We start from the raw sequence: 15,888 nt of genomic DNA, 5'->3' as shown, positions 1-15,888 counted from the left end.
CCGTTAACTACAAGGCAGCTTGACTCATAAAGTTTTGAACTACAAAGCCTTAAACGGCTCAGGACCAGCATACTTCAAGAACTGCCTCTCCCTATCTGAACTAACCTGGACCCTGCATTCATAATCAGAGGCCCTTTTTTGTATGTCTCCTTCATGTGAGGTCAGGGGGAGGGAGACACGAGAACAGGTCTTTTGTCGGTGGCTCCACACTTGTGGAATGCTTCCCCTAGAGAAGCTCACCTGGCCCCTTTGTTATATATATTTAGGCACCAGGCAAAAACATTCCTCTACTCCCAGACCTTTGGCTAATTAAACCCATAGCTGTCAACCTTCCCCTTTTTTGCAGGAAATTCCCTTATTCCAGCACCGTTTCCCGCTGCTTCCTGCTGCTATCCTGGATTCTTAGATATCCTATAGACTGTCCCCGGGACAGGTGAGGCTGCTGATCCCTTATTTTCAAGGATCCCCAGGACAGGTGAGACTGCTGATCCCTTATTTTCAAGTATCCCCAGGACAGGTGAGACTGCTGATCCCTTATTTTCAAGGATCCACAGGATAGGTGAGACCGCTGATCCCTTATTTTCAAGGATCCCCGGGACAGGTGAGACTGCTGATCCCTTATTTTCAAATCTGAAAGTTGACAGCTATGATTAAACCATCTATGGCATCTTAAGCTGGGGAAAAGGTATTGTTTTTCTTTGTTATTTATGCTATATATATTATTGTGTTTTTATATTGCAAACCTCCCTGCGATCTTTGGCAATGTTGAAATCTAATTAATAAATAATTACCGTATTTTTCGCTCTATTAGGCGCACTGACCCATAGGGTCACCTAGTTGGGGGGGAATAAAAAAAATTACTTCCCCCCCAGGCGTGGGGGCGGGGGAAGCCCAAGCTTCCCCCGACCCCACCCCCCAGAAGAACAGGCTGCTATCCGCAAGCCTTCGGAGCCCGGCGGGAACTCCCCTGCGCTCAGAAGGCTTGCAGATATCTGCCCGAAGCCCGGAGAGCCCAGCTCTGCGCTCTCCGGGCTTCAGGATGCAGGCTGCTATCTGCAAGCCTTGGGAGCCCGGCGGGAGTTGCGAAGCAGGGAAGCAGGCTGCTATCCGCAAGCCTTGGGAGCACCGACCCCTCTTGCTTTCCAGGCTTCAGCGAAAGCCTGCATTCGCTCCATAGGATGCACACACATTTCCCCTTCATTTTTGGAGGGGAAAAAGTGCATCCTATAGAACAAAAAATACGGTAATAGCAAAATATTGTTTCTGTTTTCTAGATATTCCACATAACTGCAAATAATTAACACCACTATGTACTGACAGGCAGAGGTTACTAAAAGCTTTCAAGGATGAGCAGTGGAATTTTCCCCAACTTTCCTTTTCCAAAGTAATTACTTAATAATTTTCAAAATGTAGAATGTATTTATTTGAGTCTGAAAGCAAATGTGTGCACGCAAACCCCATGCTAATACCTTTTCACAAACAGGGCTGTTGTCATTTGAATCAAGGACCTTGACTTCCACCACAGCTTTTGTTGTGAACATCCCATCAGTAGCGGTGATATTCAGAAGATAATTATCCTTTACTTCTCTGTCCAGAGGTTTTCGGACATATACTTTCCAGTCGTTCTCGATATTTTCTACAGCAAACTGTCCCAATGGATCGCCTCCTAGACAAATGATAGTTAGAAGGCAATTCAAATCAGAAATGGCAAAACGTCATTATAGGGGTGAAGGGAAAAGACCTGCAATAAAATTCATAATATTTAGCAATAAATGCAATACATTTATTTAGCAATAAATGCAATAAATTTCATAATATTTAGAAAGTATTACTGCTCCTTTGGTAATAAAAGCCTCAGGAGAGCAAAGACTGCATTCCAGAATTCCAATCTTTGCATACAAACAGCTGTGCTGGATCAGACCAAACGGCCCCTCCAGTCTAGCATCTTGTTTTCACAACAACCAGATGCTTGCATGGAAAGCGCACAAGCAAGACCTGAACACAACACTGTCTCCCCACTATGTTTGCCAATTACTGGTATTCATAGCAACACTGCTTCTGATTCATCTTGTAAGTAGCAAACAGCCCTCATAACTGGTTGCCACTGTTACTTGTGGGAAACTCATAACCAATGCCCTCAGCTCTGACATGTTTTGTGGGAAGGGGATGAGATATGCAACAGCAGGTACACAGCTTGTTGCTATACAAAAGCCATATCTTGGAGAGTTGTTGTGTCCCCGTCCCCCCCCAACACACGCACCCTGAAGCTTGCAATCAATTACTAGCAATTTTGCAAATAAAAACAGCATTGCAAAATACGTAACATACATAAAAAGAACCATACTTTTTTTCATGCTTCATACTTTTTTGGGTATACAATTCATGTAGCAATTATACAACTGTGCCCAAGAAATTATAAATTTATATTGGGTCGGATGATTATTTAGGTTTGTTGTTTTTGTGTGGGGGGGGGGGTTGTTGCAGTTATCAATGCTAATTTGTTGTATCTCTGTGTTTAGATATTATTTACGTGGAAATTGTTTTAATTAGGTTGTGTGCTTTTTGATGTGTTTTATTTGTAGTTTGCAACTGCTTCTGTTATATTTGTAACTGTATGTTGTTTTTCATGTTGCAAGAAGCTTTGAGCATGGTTTTAACTATAGAAAGGCAGCATGAGAATAAAACGATGCAAATACATATGCAGATAACAGTGCTTGATGTGTGCAAATGGCTAAGACTATCAACCAAGCAGACAACACATATTGAAGAAATTCAGGTTGCCACATTGTAAGATACATGACAGTGTCACCCAAAATGACGGCGCTATTTCAAGTCTCTCTGTAACTTCTTGTAAAATGTTATGTTTTCTGCATCCCCAAAGTCCTTATGTCAACACACTGTGCATTTCTGTTTGATTGCCAGTGATGTGAGCATGGGCAAAAGCACAGCATGAAGGCAAAACAGGACAAGAACTTGATACAGGGCTGCCATTTTCAGTGACAGCCCTGTGTTTCTTGCAGCAGGTGATTCTACACTAAAGCAATGCTTCTGAGCTGTGGTTCATCAATTTGTCTCAGCTCTTACGGAGACACCTTAAGGAACAATACATGTATGGGGAACATGGCAGTGAATCTCATAAATAAATGGAGAAGGGAAACTATAGACTTAAAATTGTAGAAACTTTTAAGAAACTTAAAATTGTGTGTGTGTATACACACACACACACACACACACACATACGTATACATATAAATGATTTAAAATTATCAACAGCCAAATAATTTTGTCACCATTTCTAAAGGTTTACCTGTAATAAAATAGTTGACCTGTCTGTTGGCATCTTCTGAATCAGTGTCCGTAGTGCTTAAAATAGCAACGACTCCTCCAGTTGGGTCATCTTCACTGACCGTCCCTTTATAGATCTCTGCAGTGAAGCGAGGAGGGTTGTCATTCACGTCAGTCACGGAAACTTCAACAATCGCAGTGGATGACAACTGCATTTTCTCAGCACGATCAGATGCCACCACAGTAATTCTGTACTTGTCCTGCTTTTCGTGGTCAAGCTCTCTCAGTGTAGTAATCCAACCTGTTTCCATGTTTATGGCAAAAGACTCTGTGATGTCAGGATCTTGTGCTGTCTCTAGCCTGTACGTTACCTGCCCATTCATCCCCGAATCCTGGTCAAGTGCTTTCACTTGTATGACTTTTGTTCCTACTGGCATGTTTTCCACAATGTACGCTTCATACGGATCGGATTCTAAGATTGGTTTGTGGTCATTTGCGTCTTTTATTTGAATGCTTATGTCAACAGAGGAAACAACTCTGTATTCTTCATTTAAATAGTATGCTAGCACTGAGAACTGGTACCACTTAGTTGTCTCGTGATCAAGGCTCTTTTCAAGTTTCAGCCTTCCGTTCTGCTTGTCTATCACAAAAAAATCATCTCGGTTGCTTTCAGGAGCATTCCCTTTAACAAGGGTGTACAGCAATGGCTGTGTGTGCTCTGCTCGTACAATGTCAATCTCCGTTCCAATCGGAGTATCTTCAGAAAGTGTGTAAGAATAAAATGGTTCTGAAAATTTTGGCAGAGATACTTCAGGGGGGAGTATTCTAACATAGAGAGGAACCCTGGAATCCTTTTTGGGGGATCCACCATCCTGCGCTCTGACAAAGAAAGTGAGAAACTCATTTTCTAAACCAATTAAACTTTCTTTCGTGGTTATTACGCCTGTCAAGTGATCGATTTCTAAATTCTCTTGAACATTTTCAGAATCGGCTTCGATTGTATAGGTGATGTCTGCGTTGGTGCCTTCATCGGCATCCGAAGCTAAAACCTTGATGACAGATGTGCCTTTTGGAACATTAGACCCAATGTTTACTTCATATTCCGTTGCTCGGAACAAAGGGGCATTATCATTAACGTCAGTAAGTATTACGTTGATGCTGCAAAAAGCCACTTTCCCGCCAGAATCCTTGGCCATTAACCTAATGAAGATTACTTTTTCAGCTTGAGTTTCGCGATCAAGCTTTTCCAGAGTAAATATCTGCCCCCTTTCATTAGTATAAAACCTATCTTTTGCAAAATCATTCACAATATGGTATGTGATGTATCCATAGCTGCCAGTATCTTTGTCTGTTGCTTTGACTTCTGTCACCAGCGTATGCAATGGAGCATTCTCAGCTAGTTCCACTTCATATTCATTCTGACCAAAAACAGGGCTGTGCAAATTGGCTGCAATAACATTTATGAGAACCTGAGCGGAACTTCTGAAGACCCCATCAGAAACAGAGACATTAAGATGGTAAATGGGCTTCAGAGACTGTTTGTGCAAGTTTGAAAGGGTGATGACCCCCGTTTTGCTGTTGATTGCAAAATTCATATGATCATTGCCAGTTAATATGGAATACTCCAGCTTCTCTGTATCTGAACTGTCCGCATCGGAGGCCTTTACACAAGTTACAAAGTGCCCGCGGGGAGCCAATTCACTGATGTTAGCTTCATAAAGCAGCTGGTTAAAGACTGGTGGGTTATCATTCAGGTCTGTTACATCAACGCTTACATTAATGTCCGTGCTCAGTGGAGGCATTCCGCTGTCTATTGCTCTTACTAGCAATGTGTGATGCTGAATCTGTTCATAATCCAAACCCCTTGCTGTCAGAATGAGCCCAGTGCTACTATCGATGTGAAAATAATCATAGCCCTCGCTGTTGTTTTGTACCAAGTGATAAGAAATCCCTCTGTTTGCTCCAGAATCAGCGTCTGTAGCCCTGACTTGTACAACAGATGTTCCAATTACTGAAGCCTCAGAAAGGGTGGTGACATAAAACTGCTCTGTAAAGACGGGAGGATTATCGTTGATGTCTTCGACTATTATGTCAACAAACACCTCGGCATGGGCTCCAGTCAAGGAATCAGTCGCACGCACGCTCAGTTTGTAGGCAGGGTGGGACTCAAAATCTAGAGGGGCAAAAGTATTGATAACTCCTGTGTTAAAGTTTATAGTAAACTGACTGAAAGGGTCTCCATCTGTGATGCTATAAAACACTTTGGGCCCTTCTGGGCTGTTTGCTTGCACATGTACAACAGGACTATGGAGTTGGATGTTTTCTGGTATCTCTGCACTGTAGAAAGCTCTTTCAAATATTGGCATGGCTTTATTCACAACCGTGATAGGGACTGTCACTTCAGCAGAAAAACTCGGCTCTCCGCCATCCTTTGCGACCACAGTGAGGAGGTATTCTTTATTTAGTGTGTCTGGGTCAAACTGTTTCTTGAGAGAGATTTCGCCAGCATCTCCTATCTGGAAGTGGCCATAGTGTTCCTTGAGGTAATAGTGCACTTGTCCATTTCTGCCAATGTCTTTATCCACAGCAGTGACACACCGAATAACTTGGCCCACTTCAGTATCTATTTTAACGGTGGCATAATAAGGAAGGTTGACAAAAACAGGGGCATTATCATTCATGTCTTCTACAGTGACCTTTACCACAACATGCGCAATTAGGGATGGCTTATGCTCTGCAGTCACTTCCACAACAATATCAAAAGATTCCTGCAGCTCACGATCAAACGGTATTCCGGTAGTTGAAAGGACTCCTGAAGTGTAGCTAATTTTAAACCTAATGTCTGGGTTTAGAATATGATAAAACAAAGGCTCATTTATTTGACTCCCTATAGCAGTGATAACAGCTATTGTTTTTGCCTCTGTGGAATTCTCTTGGACCACAGCATTGTAGGAACTCTGGGTGAACTTTAGCTGACTTGCCTTGCTCTCTTTCACATTAATTTTTACAGAGGTGGTGCTTGAAAACCGGCCATCAGAGGCTCTGATAGTCAATTCATATCTGCTTCTTAACTGACTTGTGTTTTGTACGGTTATCTGCCCAGTCTTGGAATCGATCGAAAATTTTTCTCCAATGTTTCCTTCAGTGATAGAATACATTAGTTGTGAAAAGACCTCTGAATCAGCATCTGTGGCATTGACCGTAACAACTTTCACTCCTTTATAGGTTGGTACCAAAACAGTTGCTTCGTACAGATCTTTAGAGAACACAGGAGGGCAATCGTTGATGTCGATTACGTAAATGGTAACGTTGGCTGCATATTCTGCAAATAAGCGGGGCGTCCCCATGTCGTACACGTTCACCGAAAAGCGAAATATACTTGTCTCTTCATAGTCCAAACTCATTACTGTACGGATGGCTCCTGTACTAGAATCGATGGCAAAGTACTTGTGGGCAGATGGCTCAACAATCTGATAGACGAGCAAAGCATTTGTTTCTTTGTCAGCATCCGTAGCACGTATTACTAATGGGACGTTCCTGTCTGTTAGAACCACGCTGTTAACGGAAGCTGATTCGCTGATGAGTCCTGTGTATTCCGCTTGCGTAAAAGCTGGTGCATTATCGTTCTTGTCTTGAAGATGCACCAATACAGTAGTGTTCGTGGACTGGCCAGCCATGTTGGTTGCCTGTACAGTCAGACTATAAAAAGGCAACATTTCGTAATCGAGTGTCTTCTGAGAGGTGATGACACCGGAATTTGGGTTGATAGTGAAGACATCACCTATATTACCATCTTTTATCTCATAAACTACAGATGACTGGCTGAATGTGGTGACCATTCCAATGAAACTGCCAATGCTGCTGCCTTCATTTATTTCCGTGGAATATTCTCGCATTGTGAATTTTGGTGATGCGTTATCAGAGATCGTGACTGAAATGTGCACAGATGTTACTTCACTCTTCGGAGGGTTCCCTTTGTCCGTGGCCTTCACCATCAGAGTGTACTCATTCTGACTGTTGCGGTCCAATTCTTTTGCAGTGGTAATACTGCCTAAGATTGGATGTATATTGAAAGTGTTTCCGATATTCCCTGTTAAAAAAGAAAGACAAAAAATTGACAATCAGAAAAAACTTGGAAGTACATTTGCAAGCAGCTACACACACACACACACACACACACACATTCAAGTGGTAGAAAATATTAGGTGCTGAAATATTTTAAATGAAAAATAAAATTGCATTCAACTAATGACACAGAATACTACTCAGAACAGACCCTTGAAATCAAGGGACCTCTTAAGTTAGTCTTAAGTCTATTATGTTCAGTGGGTCTACTCTAACATGGACACCCAGCTTTTCCACAACTGTTATGCTGTAATAAATATCCTATAGTAGGTTAGTTTTATTTAGATAATTTGACAACCTATTTTATACCAAAGTATGCTATCACTTCAGATTATGAGCGCTATTAATACAGAGCTTCTTTTTAATTTATGGCATTTCTTTAAACAATTCAAGTAAAGAAAAAGACAAACACTATACGCAATGTGGAACTACAATTGAACTTTTAAAAGACTTTAAAATCATGGAAAACACTGCTTTAAATGAGTCTCAAGTGACTCTTAATTACATGAATGTCACTTCATGAGATTATTTCTAAATCAGAGATACTTCAGTGAATTTTCTCTTTCAAATTACTCCCACTTAAAAGGGGAATTTATGTGCTGTATAAAAAAACTCCCATTTGAGAAATACAAACTGAAAATTTGACTGCTTAAGAAAATCACCATGAGCAAGCCTTTCAAAATGAAGGCTGAAGTACACTGGGGTTTTACACTTCACAAGAATTCAAAGAAATTAAGAAAACAAATTAACAGGGGCTGCTGTTTCTTAGCACTTCAATCACAAAGCACAGCAAAAATAGTTATTGCTAAAACCATGACCTCATCATGAACAGATTTTATTTAAAACATTTAAATTATGTATTTGGGTAGGCAGTTGATATTATCTTTTTTTCTTATTGAAGGCCGTAAACAGAGCACCATTCTTATAATATCCCATTACTAATCCTATAAGCTATTGCAAGTATTTAAGGAATGTTCATTTCATATGCTTCGAATTTCATCCCTAACATTTTAGCTGTACAGGGCAGAATACTAGAAAAACAAAGCTGGGAAAGTTTTAACATTTCCTCCCACAATGTTTTTTGTTTTTTTTTTAATAAAGAAGGAGCGGGGGCATGTGTGTGAGAAAGATAGAGAGAAAAATGAGAACCCATGTATATGCCAGGGGAGGGGATTCACTGGAAAAGACCAACTTTTGTTATGATGGAACCAATGCTACTAATTTTTCATGGGTTTTTCAACTTGTCAGTTTGTTTCCAGACAGTGGTTTTAATCTTTAATGCCCTACAGGATTTGGGATACCTCAGTGCAGATAGCGCCAACATGGTGTTTTCCAGATATCTTGAGCTACAACTCCTATCATCCCTTTTCTTTAGCCATGCTGACTGGTGCTGATGAGATATGGTGTCCTACAATATCTGGAGAGGCAAATTCCACCACCCCAGGAATACAATCAGACAGTAGAAACAGGGTTTTTTTCCCCCCAGAGGTGGTGCTTGAAATCTGGAACTTTCTCTTCACAGTGGTCCACCACACACATTCCTTTAAAACAGCAGTCAGGAACCTGTGGCCTTCCAGGTGTTTTGGAACTCCAACTTCCAGAAGCCCCAGGCAGCTTTTCAACGGTCAGGGATTAGACTGCACCTCAGGGAGGATACAGTGGACATATTCCATGCTGATAAAGGGAATAGTGCATCAATATATGCCAGTAGTGACTGGCTGAAATACATCCTTTAATATGGCTAACTTGCTGCTGGATTAAGTTTAGATCAAACAGTGTTGGAAAAGAAGTGTGAATAAATCGCTACTTTGCAGCTTTAAATCTAAAATCTTTTCATCATAGCAAGTTATTGAACATATTGCAGCATACCTGATTCTATGGAGTACACAATTTCTGCATTTCCCCCTTTATCTTTGTCCAGTGCTGTTACATGGAGAATTACAGATCCAACAGCTGCTGATTCATATACTCTTCCTTCATAGGAAGAACTGGTGAACCATGGCGCATGGTCGTTTGTGTCACTAACATTGATGATGATTCTAGCAAAGTTGCGCTTGACAGGAACGTCTTGATCCCGCACCTAAAATAATTACAGCATTACTAGCAGCTCGTGCAGTTTATTCAGTTATATGACACTTGTTACAATTGATGAGAACTATCAATCACTTAAGGACACCATTCTTTTCTGTTCTGTAGAAGTACATGGCATCATAATGGAGCAAATGTTTATATTTTATGCCATTGTGCAAAAACCCTACAATATAATTTTGGTTCGGCACAAATAATCTCAGAACTTGGAATTAAATATTACCATTTCACTTACAGTGGAACCTCGGATTAAGTACTTAATTTGTTTCGGAGGTCTGTTCTTAACCTGAAACTGTTCTTAACCTGAAGCACTGCTTTAGCTAATGGGGCCTCCTGCTGCTGCCGGGCCACCGGAGCATGATTTCTGTTCTCATCCTGAAGCAAAGTTCTTAACCCAAGGTACTATTTCTGGGTTAGCGGAGTCTGTAACCTGAAGTGTATGCAACCTGAGGTACCACTGTATTTGTTAAGTGGACATTCATATATGTGTATACAGGGCACCAGATGAAGTGAGGGCCAATGCTACAGAAAGAGGGTCCTCAAATATACAGGAAAATCCTGTATTTTAAGGCAGGGAGGAGGCACCCACCCAATACTCAGCAGGGACTGAGGATGTGCATGCCTGCTGCCAATCAACATGAGCAGGAAATAACAGTGTACTATGTAGCCTATTCAATTAGGCCAAAACGGGAGTGGGAATCTGTACCTAGAGGTGCATCTAGCACTGACCTAAAATTTCTGATCCAGCAAGTCATACTTGTACTTCTTTCTGTTGATCTTCTTAGTTGGACTGGACAAAGAAATATGGCGGGGGTGAAGGAGGAGGTGTGGAAGGAGAGCAAAAGGAAGAAATATTTCTTTGCTGTGTCTCTCCTCTTCCTTTGGGATGGAGATGTTAACAGAAGAAACCCATCAAAAATTCCCAACGAATGCTGAGGGTGAAGTACAGATGGGATTGAGCTCATCTGTAATAATACCAATGCTTTGCATTTACACAGCACTTCAGAGTGTGCAAATCACTTAATGTTTCGTCTCAGTAATCTGTACAAGGACCCTGTAAGGTATGTCGGTGAGAGTAAGATACAATTCAGTCTTTCCACCATTCTAGCAGCTCTGGAAAGTATCTGCTTATGCTACTCCATTACAGTGAAAAAGAAGATCCTGTATCTGCTAAAGAATAAGTGGAATGGCTCCTTACCATCACTGTGAGAATGTGTTGATGAATGACCTCATGATCCAATCTTTCAGAAGTGTAGAGAGAGCCAGTTGCAGGATCCAGGCGAAATTTCTTAAGGCTGATGGGGTCAACACTATTTTGCATAGTATAAATTAGCTTATTCTTTTCGTCCCTGTCTGAAGCACTGACTTGCAAAATTTCCGTCTCCGGCACTGTGTCCTCTGGAATAATGACTTGGTATTCTAATGTAGAAAACTCAGGCCTGTGATCATTCGTGTCTATTACCTGAATGTACACCTGTAATGGCACAAAGGTAAATTAAGGATGAAAAGGGTGTGTGATCAGAACGCCATGTAGATAAGCTTCAGGGAAACACAACAGTTCTCCTAAAATACAAAAACAAAATAAGATGTGAAGATTAGGGGCCATCACACATAATTTAGAGAAGAATAGCTGTGTCAATTCGCTGCAGCTTTTGTGAGTTGGGGTTGACTATGTCAAATACATAATCATGTAGAAACAAAATACAAAGCAGAAATGAAACACAAAGCAGAGGTTGTTTAGAACAAAATATTAGCTGGGTTCAGGGCCTGATAAAGCCTAGCACATTGCTTGCCTTCTCCTCTTTCAACAGAAGACCCTCATTCCACATCACACACTGCTTCAGAAATGCCAATCACTTAAAAAAGAGTTTTGCCATGTAGCACTGGGGTAGTGATTCCTCCCTAGACAAGCTTAATTATCTGTCAATAGACAAAACTAGTTGGTTGGTTTTTTTAACCCAGAGCTCTAGTACATGGAATTGAAATTATTATTATTATTTCAATTTGTATGCTGCTTTTTCACATAAATATGCCCACAGCAGCACACAAGCCAACAACAGTCAAAATACCCATCAATACACTATCACAATAAACAGTCTAATACAAATTCTTTTCAAAACATAAGAATCCAAACACACAAAAATATTTTGAAAACACTAACATAATAACATTTTAAATTTATTACAACTATAGCAGAACAATTTGAAGGCACATAATAAAAACATATTTGGGCTACAAGTGCCTTTGCTTTACAACTTTAAGTACATTGTTAAAACTATTAAGAAACTAGTTAAAATAAAACTATTTAGTTGCAATTGGAATCAACAACAAATCACCTAAGTAATTTTTTTTTAACACAAAAAGATTTTGTTAAGAAAATGAAAAGCTAAATCAATTAGGAAAACAGAATGTTCCAAACAGAAACATTCCAAACAAAAACAGAAAATTTCATAATCTTGCCATGATAAATTTGTTTAAACTTTAAGGTGCCACGAGGCTCTCTGCTGCTTGAACAAAGCATACTGTATTTAAAAACAACAACTCCAAAAGTAGAAATAGGCAGTTGTCATTTAGCAACACAAACACAACCAACTAAGAAGCAAAATGACATATTCTAAATACATCTGAACTGACAGAGCACTCCGAGCTATTAATGAATAATAAAAGGAGCAGCCAAGCGCAACAATGACAATGCTAAGAGAATGTATCAGATTTTTGCTTCAGTTTTTCATCACACAAGTACAATAAAAGAAATCTGGACCCTAAAACTAAGCTTGGCCAGGAATTCCAGAAAAGAATGGCATAAAATGGTAATGGTAAGTAAGAGAATAACAATGTCAATCTAGACACCAGCAATTTACAAAATGGTTATGAACCCCATGCACATAAATGAACACTTAAAGCCAAAGTATACAAGCTGAGCAAAATCAGATTAATTCAAGTTCATACTGTCCTGTGAGCCATTAAGGAAAACCAGCGTGTTTGCATTAGAAGACCCAATGCCTTCCTCTAATAGCAGTTTTGTAAATCTTAGAGCAGGGGTTGGCAAGGTTTACCTCGCCTGGACTGGTTCACTCCAGTGGAAATCCCTCTGTGGGCCAGATCATGCGTGCACCCACGATTTCTGGTGTCTGTGTCTGCGCAGACGCGATTTCTGGCACTGTGGAAGTGAGTCCCCACACTGCGCAGGTTTAGCGCAATGCACGGGGACTTGCCGAGTGGGCGGCTCAGTCCGGGGGCGGCTCACTGGCAGGTTAAACGACCCCTGTGGGCTGCTTGTGGCCCATGGGCCTTAGGTTGCCGACCCCTGTCTTAGAGGGAGCAGCTGGGAGCACCTCCTGTATGCTGCTCCCCCCCCCCCGCCAATCCATTGAACAAAGGTCCATTTGTGTGCTCTTGGGTGAGTGGAGGGATGAAAGAGTCATCTCAGTTGTCACACCCAAATTGAGGAACTCAATTCCCCAGGACACCTGAAAAGGATTTTCGTTTTAGCAGACCTTGATCAATTATTGCAGAATTGCTGTCACGGTCATGCTGGAGGAGGGGCTGGTGTGTGGTTCACTCACACACATACGGTGGGAGTGCCCAAAGATCAGAGAACACTGGCATTTGGTTTTCATGGCTGTCACAGAAATACAGACGAGTGCAATGAGAACGGCCTTCATCCTGCCATTATTATATCTATTTTCATTGCAGTCGTACTGTACAAGTCTAAATTTTTTTTAATAACAGTGCAAAAGTGAAGAGACCATATTCTGGAGGGAACAAAGAAAAGTCAAAACAAAAGGCAAGCTAGAAGCTTGCTTTGGGGAAAAAGCACGTTTTCAACAAAGGTTGAAAAACCAGTAAACAGAAGGTTAGGAACGACAATCCCCATAACCACCACCCAACTGTATCTCAGACAGTGGTGGGACAAGACAAAGCCCCCTTTTGCTGGGTGGGAAGAATTATATGGGGAGAAGTGGCCCTTCAAAAGCTGCCTCCTCAGAAATCCTTCATGTAACTACCAAATCTTGCATAAGGCGTCAGAGCGAAATTTCCTCCACAGAGGCTACTGAATTAGAACAAACAGATGCTCCAGTATGGGATGCATAAAGGTATGATATAAAAGTGGGTATCCATTATGTATTTGAGCCCTTGTCAGTCTCTTTTCTGAAAAATGCTTGTCCACTCATGTTTCAGCTGCACTTACACACATTCGTGTGCTGATAATTAAAACTGCAATTTAAGATCCAGAGGTCAAGAATAAAATCTTACTGTTTTCAATAAAGCTGCAATTTGGAAACTGAAAGCAGAATATGTAAGGCAGAAGGTGAACAACAGCCTATCTTCAGTGCTAATGCATAATAAAAGCAGAATGCAGAACTTAAGTATGATGGGAGAGGAAGGGCATAGATGGCATGAACAAGTATCTGTTACACTACTGAAAAGCCGTTAACTATAGCCGGTAGACAGAGCCACAAAACCTTTTCCTATAAATATGAATTAATCAGGTATATTATTTCCCATTTCTAATGAATAATACTTTTCATTTAAAATCAGGTTAAAAAGCATTCATGTTTTGAAGACACATGATGCCTTGCCCCCAATCTCTCTCTTCTTCCTCTGTCACCTTTTACACCGACAAGAGTATAACTGAACACTCTGAATTTTAACTGTACATCATGCATTTAGCTGCATATTAGACACAACAGCAACCTTGCTTACAGCCTCAGTAATTTTTCCAAAAAAAAGGTATCTAAATAATTTCACTGAGTCAAATGTTTCACAGATGCTCATGGCCCAAAGCCAATCACAGCCTTCCCATTTAGAAATCATACTCAATAGGTTCCTTTTCCCATAAGGAGGCCAATATAGTTAGTTCCTTTTCCCATAAGGAGGCCAATATAGTTAGTTTACTATTTTTACATAGATATTTTTACATATGATAACATACACTTTCACCAGTAAAATTGAAATAGCATGTGGGAATAAATGGCTGTTAATCAAAGACTCGTTAAACTGTTTATTGTACAGTACTGTATTTCAAATACCAAGCCAAATATTTTATAACCTGAACAATCCAAGGCAGTGTGCTGCATTTAAATGCATTTTAGCACATTCTCTGCATAAAACTTTGTAATTCATCTCAATGCAGTTTTCTAACAATTATCTGTTCTTACAAAATTCAGTGGATCAACTGTTAAAACATTCTTATTTAAGTAAGCTGTTCTGGGTACTTTAAATAGAAGAGTGAGTTGTAAGTATTTATTTAAACTACTATTATTATATTGAATTTCAGCAAGGGTATGGTTGAAATTTACACCTTGGTGCTGTTAAAAGAAATAGCACACCTCTCATCAAGGAATTAAAATGACAAACGAATAGTGCACTAATATGGTAAAATAATAGTTTGAAACACATGAGATTACAACACAAAGACTAATTCTACTTTTATTAGTTGGGTTTTTTTTAATGGACTTTTATTAAGAGAAGTAGTGTGAAAGTTAGGGAAGCTAAGCTTCAAGAGGAGACATGTCTAGACTAAACCCCCAAGCAACCCCTGTTCATTTCAGAAGCATTGTTGCTTGTCCTTCTGTTAGAGGAGCACAGAAATGTGAAATTCTAGCAGCCATAGTTCAAGCTAATCCCCTCAAGTATGGAACAGGGAAATTCTGATAAAAATGAGCTTCTGTGCTGGTCCCGCAAAAGCTACAACCACCATCTCTCACTTTGTCTGCTAAAAGATGAGAAGAGAGATAATAGGAAACCGCTGAAAACATTCTGTGCATTTTGAAAGGCAGAAAACAAACAAAAAGCAGGAGCACTAATTCACATTAAAAAGAAAATGCAGCACGTTTACCATTTCCAGTATTAGCAAACTATTCTTCTGTCATTTCCCAGATGATATGCTGAATGATTTTTAACTTCAGCAGTAGAAACAATATGTCTAAAGCAGCTGTTTGGAATAAGAAGTCAAATCTATCCACAGTCAGGTTAAATTCTAATTAAGGAAGAAAACCTACTGCTATTGTTCAACAGCAACTAGTATTTAGAAGTATGTTGCCTCTGTTTCTGGACTCTGTGGTCATCAGGACTCTAGTCTTACCATCCATCAATTTGTCTAACTCCCTTTTAAAGCCATCTAAACTGGGCATCATCACATCTATAGTTCCATTCAGGAGATGTAATATGCAGAGCCATCCTTTCAAAGAAAATGACACTTTCAGAAGGTATTTTTATCACTTAAGAAAGTTAATAATAATAATAATAATAATAATAATAATAATAATAATAATAATAAATTATTTATACCCCGCCCATCTGGCTTTGTTTCCCCAGCCACTCTGGGTGGCTTCCAACACAATTTTAAAATACAATAATCTATTAAACATTAAAAGCTTCCCTAAA

General features: G+C 40.1%; 1 protein-coding gene across 6 annotated transcripts in view; it reads right to left on the bottom strand.

The window, feature by feature from the left end:
* Positions 1 to 15,888, bottom strand: part of FAT1 (FAT atypical cadherin 1) — a 119,461-nt gene that overhangs the window by 33,167 nt on the left and 70,406 nt on the right. For all 6 annotated transcript variants that reach the window (XR_014568037.1, XM_083755157.1, XM_083755159.1 and 3 more), the window contains exons 8-11: positions 10,697 to 10,972; positions 9,280 to 9,490; positions 3,308 to 7,375; positions 1,470 to 1,666 (exon numbers count right to left, since the gene is read on the bottom strand). Coding sequence is in view for 5 of the 6 variants with exons in the window: in XM_083755157.1 (XP_083611283.1) it covers positions 1,470 to 1,666; positions 3,308 to 7,375; positions 9,280 to 9,490; positions 10,697 to 10,972 (4,752 nt within the window). In the remaining variant the exon portion in view is untranslated. The remainder of the gene's footprint in view (positions 1 to 1,469; positions 1,667 to 3,307; positions 7,376 to 9,279; positions 9,491 to 10,696; positions 10,973 to 15,888) is intronic.

Source organism: Podarcis gaigeae, assembly GCF_964106915.1.
Source record: "Podarcis gaigeae genome assembly, chromosome: 9".
Lineage (NCBI taxonomy): Eukaryota > Metazoa > Chordata > Lepidosauria > Squamata > Lacertidae > Podarcis > Podarcis gaigeae.
Note: the sequence above shows the minus strand (reverse complement) of the source record. Positions and strands in the feature narration are given on the sequence as shown.